At 56.5% G+C, this 10437-nt stretch overlaps 1 protein-coding gene across 1 annotated transcript; it reads right to left on the reverse strand.

Annotated features, from left to right (window-relative positions):
* Positions 1–2948: 2948 nt before the first annotated feature.
* LOC119093497 (pleckstrin homology domain-containing family G member 1) lies at positions 2949–10311 on the reverse strand (the record flags this gene model as incomplete). Its single annotated transcript, XM_037216457.1, has 7 exons — positions 10308–10311; positions 7655–7782; positions 5677–5841; positions 4234–4389; positions 3708–3803; positions 3375–3504; positions 2949–3007 (listed from the first exon to the last, which is right to left on the reverse strand). Coding segments are annotated over exons 1-7 (738 nt in total), but the record flags the coding sequence as incomplete, so codon positions are not given.
* Between the last annotated feature and the right edge of the window lie 126 nt (positions 10312–10437).

Below are 10437 nucleotides of genomic sequence, written 5' to 3' on the forward strand. Positions count from 1 at the left end.
ACCTCGCCTGATTCCGACGCACCACGGCGAATGGGCAAATACAGAAGCAGAGGGTAGTCATACGAGCACTGCCGATGAACGCACGACTGCGCCTGTGCAATTGGTCATCTTATGCTCGCTTTGTCCGCACACGTGTTCAGCACGCATGTCTGCCCCTACAGGCCTGATAATTTGTATGTCTGTTTAGCGCACGCAAGCATGTCGCGATGTGTCTGCACCTTCTTTTGAGTGCGCATGGACTCGTGTACGTGTGGACACGTCCATTCGTGCACTGGCGTCTGCACATTCGTCTGGCACCACCCCGCCCGGAACTCAGCCTTGCATCTTATCTGTCTAACACTGACCATTGCCACCTGAAACCAGCCATCGCTGCCGGGAGCGTGCGCGAACACGACAAGCCTCACGGGCGGCTGCAGACCACAGCCCGCCGCTAATTTGGCACCGCCGACCCCGCCCGCGGGAGGGCGCCACCGCCGGCGGCGGTTCGGTGACTAGAGGCGACACGGGCGCAGCGCACGGGATCAGGAACTCACCTTCCAGCGTAACACCCTGGAGGACCCCAGTGACACAGCGCCGCCACTGGGGTCTCGAGAGGGGCCCTGCTCGCCCGTGCCACGGCCGCCCCGCCCCGCTCTGCGCCGTCCACGCGAGGCGATCAGCCGCGGGGGCGCGCGGCCGCTGGGTGCCGTCTGGGAGGCAGTCGCTTAGACTGAGTTAGAATCGAGTTCAGAAGCGAAGCCAGAGAAATCGTTGCTGTCACGTGCATCATGATCCAGTCGGCAGGCCCAACATAATGCTCGCAATTACAGAACGATTTGCGACGCCTTCCGTTATCACGTGCCGTCCAAATCGAGACCAATAGGACAATACTGGCGCACCCGAACCGATCACTATCACTCGCGAGCAGCACCGCGACTGCCACGGGACATCACCAGCCCACATCCGAGCACTCGATGTCCTCCAGCATATCCATATCCAACTCGTAGGACCCGATGCCGGAGTCCTCCCCGCATTCGCTGCCGCTGTCGCTGTCGGAATCGCTACTTCCCAGTGACGTCACGTGTGGCCAAGCGCGCGCTGTCGGCAGCAGACGCGTCTGCGCGGTCAGCAACGGAGACCCGAGTGAGCTGCTGGTCGCCAGGCGGGCGGCCAGCGCGCCGCTGGTCGGCGGCGGGGCGGCCCTAGCGCCCACCTTGACAGAACCTAGCAGCAGCCCCAGCACACGCTGATACAGCCGGCCAGCAGCGCCCTCAGACGAGGGCTGATCAAACTTGTGGTTTGCCGGCGCAGACAGAGATGGCACAGTACACCGGTCGGCTGTTGCTGGGACAGTCTTCAAACCGTGGCGTTCGGCGACCGGTGGAAGCTGCAGCCGCTCGGTGCTGACCGAGCGGGCCGTGGAAGCCCACGGCGAGCTGCTGGGAGCCTTAATTGGCTCCCACAGCTGGGAGAGCGGCCGCAAGCAGTTCTTGCTCCTTCCCAGTCTGCTCTTCCGAAGTGCCGCTGACTGCGACGGCTCACTCGCCGTCGACAAGGTGTTAGCGATCCACGCGGCCGGCAGCTCGTCGTTGATGTCATAGTACCACGTGGCCGAGGCGGGTCGGCGTGCCACCGGCGGGGGCCCGTACGCCGGTCGTTGCTGCTGCTGCTGCTGCTGCTGCTGCTGCTGCCAGCCTTGGCGGTTACGGAAGCTGCGGAGCAGCGAACGCGCCGCCTGGCGACAAGGCTCGGAAACGCTGCGCCGCAGGCTCGTCTGGTCGCTGGCGGCTTTTGGCGGTGAGGGCCACACTGGCGTGGTGCGGGGCGTGGGGGACGCGGCCCGGGTTGCCACAGTGGCAGCACCATCCCCTCCGGTCCCCCGCACAGCCTCCGTCCCCTCCTCAGCTCCGTTCGGCTCCTGGCAGCCGTCGCTGTCCAGCTCGGGCTCGGAGGGCGAGGCGCTGGAGCCGCCGTCGACAGGGCTGCGGCGTCGGGGCCGCCCCAGCCGCCGCTGGAACTGCTCGCTCTGCATCACTAGCTGCTGGACGATCGACTCGACCGACTGCAGGTCCTGGGCACGCTGCAGGCCCCGCGCCGGGCCCGTCTCGGCCGGCGGCGGCTCGACCGGCGGCGGCGGCGGCGGCGGCGGCGGCGGCAGTTGCTGCACGTCTGCGCTACCCTCGTCCGAACCTTCCTCGTCAAGGTCGGCCAGGACAGCTGCGGCCGGCGCCGCCTCGTGGTGCTCGCCCTCGACGATCTGCGCTGAGACAGGCGGCGGGACACGTGGCTCTGGACCGGCCGAGCCAGCTTCCGCGGACAGCTGGTCCTGAAACAAGCGGCAGTCTGTTGGCTGAGCGCGCCGGTTGATGGGATGAAATACGTTGGCTCTACGTTATACGTTGGTAGGAGGCGCTCCAACGGTTCCGGTAAGGATCGGCTGAGGTGCCGCTTTAGCCGGCCACCGTGTGCTAATGTGGCAGGCCACGAGGTAAGTCAGGTGCCGCTTTAGCCGGCCACCGAGTGTGCTAATGTGGCGGGCCACGAGATAAGTCAGGTGCCGCTTTAGCCGGCCACCGAGTGTGCTAATGTGGCGGGCCACGAGATAAGTCAGGTGCCGCTTTAGCCGGCCACCGAGCGTGCCCATTCCAAGTCGGGTAGAATGGCATTCATGGTACGTTGAACACAAGTGGAGGGAGTCTAGTCTAGGACCGGGAGATTCAGTACAACAGTAAGCTTTCACAAGCCTTCATTACCGATACTGAGTATCAAACACATCGTGGCAACGTCTGGCACAAACACTGCATCAAGCCACCAGCCGGCCTCCCCACCCACATCATCACCGCACGTACCCCGGCGCTGGCCGGCCGGCCATGCGTCTCCAGCTGTGGTTGCCGTCCCTGCGGCCGCGGCGGCGTGGCGTCGGTGCTGCGGCGGGCGGCGGCGGCGGCGGCGGCTCGCTTCGAGGTCCTGCGCCGCTGCAGGTAGTCAGGGACGGAGTGGTGTCGCCGCTGCTGTCGGATGATCTCGCCTGGACCACGGTGACGGAAGCACTCGTCAGGTGGGCGGCACCGACAGGCGCCGATGTCGCGCCACAACGGCTGCAGCACCAGCGGACTACGACCACACTCTGCGAGGAGCAGCGGCACGCTTTGGCACACACAGCACACATGTATACATGCATCGATGCAGCATATTGAACAGCGACCCGACATGAGTCGATGCACGCCATCCATGTAATTATGCACTGAATACGACGGAAGGCACTTAGTTTTTAGAACGTTGTCACGTACGTTCCCTTAGCGTCAGCGAATAGCGCAATCACAAGTCGTTTTATTGGTAGAGTCGGCTGGGCCCACTGGTCTTTTCAAACAATCTGTGAGCACCACGGCTCTCACCATTCTCCCGCCGCTGACCCAGCTTCATCACCAGCTCGCGCGCGTGCTTTGGGATGTCGTCCCCGTAGCTCTCCAAAATGGCGTTCTTCAGTCGGACGGCCCATTGACGCTTCTGCTCTACCGTCCGCGCCTGACGACAGATGGCGAAAGTGATGTCAGCTTCATGACTGTAGGTGACGCTAGTTTCCCATCTTCGGCCAGAGGCACGCCAGCGACGCGTGGCAGCACATCAAAGGCTATCTGCGTCACCAAATCCATGTGCAAATTGGAACTGGCAATATTTTTTCTACGGGGATCAAGGGAGGGACGCGCCGGGCAGGCGGGAGTAATTACCTGAAGCGTATATTGCTGTTTGGGGTCGTCGAATGGTAAAACTTGCAGGCTGCTAGGCTCGCCAGGAACACACTCTATCAGCATCAGGTTGGAACACTGAAATGCACAGACATGGCAAATAAAAGATCAACACGCTCGCATGTTACACGGCACCTATCCAAAAACAACGTCCGGGAAATCAGACTACGTTGTTCATGCCGAATGCACATAAATGATTACTGCTCCTCGTTTATCACGTGGAATCAGCTGCTAAAACGCGGTAATTCGATGCACGAAAGGAGATCGAAAGAAGACACCGTCTCACATCAGCTTACTGATGCCGGTTCAGCGCTGCCAGCGACGTGTCATTACTTGAACCGCCGTGGCGTCCATGTCCCACCGATCTAAGCCAAGCCCCGCACATCATTTCATCAAACCTATCGCTCTCTTTCTCTCCTTGCAGACGGCAAGTCAGACAAGAACGCCACTGTTACCGAACCAGACCGGTGTGCCAGCCCGCACCATGACAGGCGTCTTCGGCCCTCACCATGATGTGCGTCTTGTAGACTAGAGCGGCGCCCTCCCGCCGTTTTGTGATGAGAAGCATGCGCTCGAACAGGAACACGTGGCGGCGTATCCTGGCGCGTGGCATGCTGAAGGTCTCCTCGGCCAGCAGCTCTCCGTACGTGGTCAGGTCATCGCCCTACGCAGGAGAGCGCGAGCGGTAGTCGCCACTTGTTACGCGTGGATGGATCCATTCTCATCGGATCGTGCACATCAGCCCTGTTCTGGACACGTGTGCACATCGACAAATACTGAGGGGTAAGAGTCTGTCGTTTAAGCTGTAATATTTGCGACATTGACACTTCGTTATCCGCGGCATTTTGGCAGAGTTTCGGCCTTAGAAGTACTTTGGCCTGAGCCGTCGCAATTGTTGCGCATACACATACCAGAAACGGCGCGCATCAGATGAGGGTAGCGATTTGACCGTCTTGACCGTCAACACATGCAGCTTTGGGTGGGTGACCAGACAAGTTCCGCGCACTACCATTGGACAATAATTCACCCCAGTGATTTGCGGTGCGAATTACGACTCACATACTATCAGAGACGAGCTTCACTGTAAAAAACAATGTCAAATGGGTGGTCAAATGTAGCTTTGCATTATTGAGATTATCGTACTGTTTTCGAGACACCCTCCCCTTTCCTACGTTCACGACGGTTCACAGGGTTCAGGCAGAGCTCCAAACGGAAGACATAGTGCCATAAAATCGAGAATGAACATATAAATTCTGCTACCCGGCATGATTAAGCACCTCCTACTTGAGTTCTTATGGATTTATTAATCCGCCTTCTTCGACCGCTCAGCGTTTACCCAGCCATTTTTCTGCGACTTACAAGCAGCCACAAAAAATCGCACCTTGGTCTCGGTCGCCCGACATCTCACACCTGCCGTCCACTCACACCTGCCGCCACCAGCGTGTCTGCCCTGTTTTTATTGTTCGGTTCGTCCCCGGCCGCCGCAGAGCTTTGTCTGCCGCGCTGCCGGCCGCGGTCACGGTCGCCACCTCAGCGCCCGGCTATCTTATCGGCACGGACCGGGCCGGCCGGCCGGTCGCCTAATCTGTACTCGAGCCCCGACGTTAAACAGCGTCCTGCGGCTGCAGCGGCCATCGCCGCCGGAAAACGTGCCGTGGCAGGCGGCCGCCAGGTGTGGAGAGACTCGTGCGCGGGCCAACTGCCAGCGGCGCATAGGCTGCACGGGCACGGGCGTGGTCACCTGCACGGATGCTCTCTCCCAGTGAGGCAGCTCCGTTAAATTCATCGGAGTTGGAGGGCATAGGTAGATTTTGGAGAAAGAAGAGAAAACTATCATAACGGTACGGCCATTTTTAGGTCATTTCGAGTATCGTTGAGTGTTCTCACCTGCCAGTGTCGCATACGGCTCTGGATAAAATCTGTCGGTGTCGCATCATGCTCTGGATCTCACCTGCCAGTGTCGCATCAAGCTCTGGATCTCGTGCACGCGGACGGCATGCTCGTGCCGCCGCTTCATGTCGTTGATATAGCCGGCTAGTTCGGTCATCGTCCGCAGGGCGGCGCTGGTTGCCGCTCGGGCCTCCTCGGACAAGCTCGCGCTCTGCGACATCAGGTTCTGGGGATGGGCAGGGGGCGATATCAGACGTCAGCAAAGCTCGAACGACGCAAACTCAGACGTCGGAATCAAAGGGTCAAAGCGTGGAGTTGTGGTGTACATAAGTCAAGAAGCCTGTAATGCGGCGAGTCTCCATTTTCCTCGTGCATACGCTGCGTCTTGTGCTGTCAGCTCGGGTCAAAGTATTAAAGGCTTAGAAGATCCATCCGAGTGTACCGCCGTGCGCGCGCCGCCGGGCTCGTGCCCCGTATTGCTCGGTGTCTCTGTCCCTATGTAGGCTGGGCCTCGGGGGACGATCGCCCCATATAACCCTCTAATAATAATGTTGTATATAAAGTAATACCATTATGCATCATGCAGAAAGGGGCTCTGATCGAAACCAAACTGCTAAAAATGTAATGAGCACATTATCCCCAATATTTCTCCTCAGTCACTCCCCTGCCCCTTTCCTGGCTTCCTAGTGTATATCGATTACGATATTGGTTTCATTTCCCCGGTATCGATTTCATGCCTTTGCACCCCATTTCTGTTGCCTTGGAATACTGAATATATGCAACACAACATCTGCAACGCTGAAGTTGCGCAGAGCGAGCGCCCGTTTTGGACGTGCCGGACGCCCTGAGGATGTTCGAATCGCTCAGCAATCCAGCAGTCTTGACTAAGCCACTTGGGCTTTTGCCTGTGGACTGCTGATGCCCTAAACAAGCAAATAAACAAACAACAAGTTCGCATTGGAGACACTTTGCAACCCAGACATCTGGCTTCAAGAGCATTCCAAGGTGTGGGTATCTGCGTTATGTATGCTTTGTATCTACACAAGCTACGAGCGAATATTTTCGCGTGCACCCATGCATACACCCTGAGGGTCACCAATATGCTAATTAAGGCGCCTGTAGTTTGAACCACTTGCTAATGATCGACCATTGCTAATAAACACCAATGGCACGAACATTTATGCCTGCTACATTCAGCGTCACGACATGCGGTATGGAGACTCAGCCTTCACATCGCCGCACCGGTGCGGAAGATAAAAGGGAGATAATCCATTCGTGGCGTAAGTATTAAATTTCTGCACTTTATTACAATTGCCGTCAGAAAATGTCGATTACATTAGGAGGAAAAGCCGTATCTTAATAGTGCACCGATCCAAATTGTCGTCTCAGCATTTTGATGGCGCAACAAATGTGCGGTTTATAGAGCATTTGTGCAGCATAGCGGACTAGCACATTAAAACAACCGGAAGAAGGCTCAACCACATAACCTTTCAGTCTGAAGATTCCACCGCTGATGGTGTCCATTTCGAAGTCAAGGAAGCTGGCGCATAAAATGGAGTACGCGGTGACTTACATAAGACAGCTTTACCCGACTGACAAACAGAGACGGTAGGCAGTGTGCAGTATCACATTGTGGTGAAAGAAGTTGGCCATTTCGTCCTCCACTGCACAGCCATAAGTTCCTGTAGCGTTCGCTGGAAAAAAACGTTCCCAAGGCCATTTCGGCTAAACCAACTTGCTCTAGACAAAAGTTGAGATTATCATCATGCCGGTCCGCAATAATCTGGTCAGAAGACGGCTCCTTGGTATCATGCAGACCGTAATAATCTAGTCAGAATACGCCTCTTCGCCAGGAAGTCAAACAAAGCCCGCACAAAAGGCCGACAAAACCTCTAGTGACGCATAACAAAGGCACGAGACGTGAAGAGACAGAAAGCAGCGCGACATAGATGAACGCAGAGAGGCCCCCGAGGACAAAAACACCCAGACACTGGCCCGTCAAAGCGTGATGACGCCAATCCACGCTGGCTGCGACTTGCCTGCAGCAGCAGATGGTACTTGAGTATCCTCTGGACGGGCTTCAGCAGGTACGAGCCCAGCGGCAGCGTGTGGCCTAAGCCGCGCGTTCGCGGAGCGTCCGCCGTGAACTCGGTCCCTCGCCCGAGACCTCGAGAATATCATCAGGTAACGTCAGCACCGACGCGAGTCCTGAGAAACGCCTGACGTCAGGTCAGCGCGGAGACGGTCCTGAGAACGCACGTCATGTCAGCACGGAAACGGTCCTGAGGACGCACGTCATGTCAGGACGGAGACGGTCCTGAGGACGCACGTCACGTCAGGACGGAGACGGTCCTGAGAACACACGTCATGTCAGGACGGAGACGTCCTGAGAAACATACGTCAGGTCAGGACGGAGACGGTCCTGAGAACACACGTCATGTCAGGACGGAGACGGTCCTGAAACGCACGTCAGGTCAGCACGGAGACGGTCCTGAGAACGCACGTCAGGTCAGCACGGAGACGCTCCTGAGAACGCACGTCAGTGAGAACGCACGTCAGGTCAGCACGGAGCCGGGCTTGAGGACGCACGTCAGGTCAGCACGGAGGGGCTTGAGCCCGCACGTCGTCAGGTCAGCACGGAGCGGGCTGTTCTTTGAGAAACGCACGTCAGGTCCGCACGGAGACGGTCCTGAGGACGCACATCAGGTCAGCACGGAGACGGGCTAGAGGACACGGGTCAGGTCAGAATAGTCACGATTCTGAAACCCACGCCAAGGCTGCACGGACACGGTCCTGGAATGCATGTCAGGCCGTCGAACGCTTCTAATGGATAATTAGTCAAAGGTGAAACCACGTCAGCGAGTTATGCCCGTCCCTGACAGATACATGCTACAGCCTCAACCGCCACCCATCGGGGCAGAGTTCGGCATTCCTCGCCTCCGCTTCTCTCTCTCTCTCTCTCTCTCTCTCTCTCTCTCTCTCTCTCTCTCTCTCTCTCTCTCTCTCTCTCTCTCTCTCTCTCTCTCTCTCTCTCTCTCTCTTTCTCTCTCTCTCTCTCTCTCTCTCTCTCTCTCTATCTCTCTCTCTCTCTCGTCTCTCCTCTCTCTCTCTCTTCTCTCTCTCTCTCTCTCTCTCTCTCTCTCTCTTCTCTCTCTTCTCTCTCTCTCTCTCTCTCTCTCTCTTCTCTCTCTCTCTCTCTCTCTCTCTCTCTTCTCTCTTCTCTCTCTCTCTCTCTCTCTTCTCTCTCTCTCCTCTCTATCTCTCTCTCTCCTCTCTCTCTCTCTCTCTCTCTCTTCTCTCTCTCTCTCTCTCTCTCTCTCTCTCTTTCTCTCTCTCTCTCTCTCTCTCTCTCTCTCTCTCTCTCTCTCTCTCTCTCTCTCTCTCTCTCTCTCTCTCTCTCTCTCTCTCTCTCTCTCTCTCTCTCTCTCTCTCTCTCTCTCTCTCTCTCTCTCTCTCCTCTCTCTCTCTCTCTCTCTCTCTCTCTCTCTCTCTCTCTCTCTGAATTCAAGGCTCTCTCTCCCTCCCGCCTTTGTCGTGCTCTTGCGCTCCGGTGCTGTTAGCAGCCGGCTTTTCACTCAGCTCGGGACTAGCTGTATCCAATTACGTGGCGGGCCGGCGCCGTGGCTTGTGTAATCCAGCAGCTGGCGGTGACAAATCATAGGTCGGCCGCCGCAGCTGGCTGCAGATTCGCTAATCGCATTGCACCTGCCACTGGTGCATTCGGATGTGGCCGGGTGCGGAGATGGTGAGGGTGCTGACGATCAACCGCAGCCACGCACGCATCGGAGCGGAGAATTTGAGGTCGGATATCAAAAACTCCCTGGCATGCATGTTAAGAGTACAATTCACTTCAAGCCAGGTATATCCACATATCTAGCGCAAACCGCTTCAAACTGGACTACCGTCTTCAATCTTGAGTGGTCCGGACATGACAGTAACTACAGATGGCCTCCTACCGCCTGTCGTGGCTTCGACATGACAGTAACTAGAGTTGGCCTCCTGTCGCCTGTCATGGCTTCGACATGACAGTAACCAGAGCTGGCCTCTTGCCGCCTGTCGCGGCTTCGACGCGAACGACGGCTGGGTCACTGTGTGGTCTCCCAACTAGTGGGCCAAAACTGTCAATAAAGGTATTCGCTTGCTTGTATTGCACCAGACAAGGTAATCGTTTGCAATTCGAAGGAGGCGGTGTGGGGAAGTCAGCTAATCAGTGACCTGCCCGGTTTGAGCATGGTTTATGTTCACATTAACACTCAGAGAACTGCGTCCTAGCGCGATGACATCATGGTATGCATATCATTTGGAAAACCGGACCCGACCTTAACTGAACATCGAGTTCACATCAAAAAGTGGCTCCCTGAATCCGGTTCTTGTCCAGAACCAACGCTATTGGAGAAGACCTTGTAAGCTGTTGGGTGATTGAGAAGGCTTTCTCGTTTAGCTCCGACTTTCTTGGCACTGGGCTCGGGTCAGATGCCTTCATGTGGAAACTTCCTTCCGAGACAGACATTCATATATACATACACATACATACATATACATATATATATATATATATATATATATATATATATATATATATATATATATATATATAACTTCCAGCAAGGTATCGGACAGTTGGCATCATGCAGGGGGCTAGACGATCGAAACGATCCGAAAGATGCGCCAGCTCACCTCAGTTGACATTACCCATGTCCGCACCATGTCACCACCACATCACGTCACGCACGTTACCACCATGTCACCACTAACCTAGCCATAAAATGTGGTCGTCTCTGGCGTGACGCCGCTACGCCATGATTCCAATTTACAACTGCGC

The sequence above is a fragment of the Pollicipes pollicipes genome, unplaced genomic scaffold (genome assembly GCF_011947565.3).
Source record: "Pollicipes pollicipes isolate AB1234 unplaced genomic scaffold, Ppol_2.1 Scaffold_4002;HRSCAF=4701_pilon_pilon_pilon, whole genome shotgun sequence".
Taxonomy (NCBI): Eukaryota; Metazoa; Arthropoda; class Thecostraca; order Pollicipedomorpha; family Pollicipedidae; genus Pollicipes; species Pollicipes pollicipes.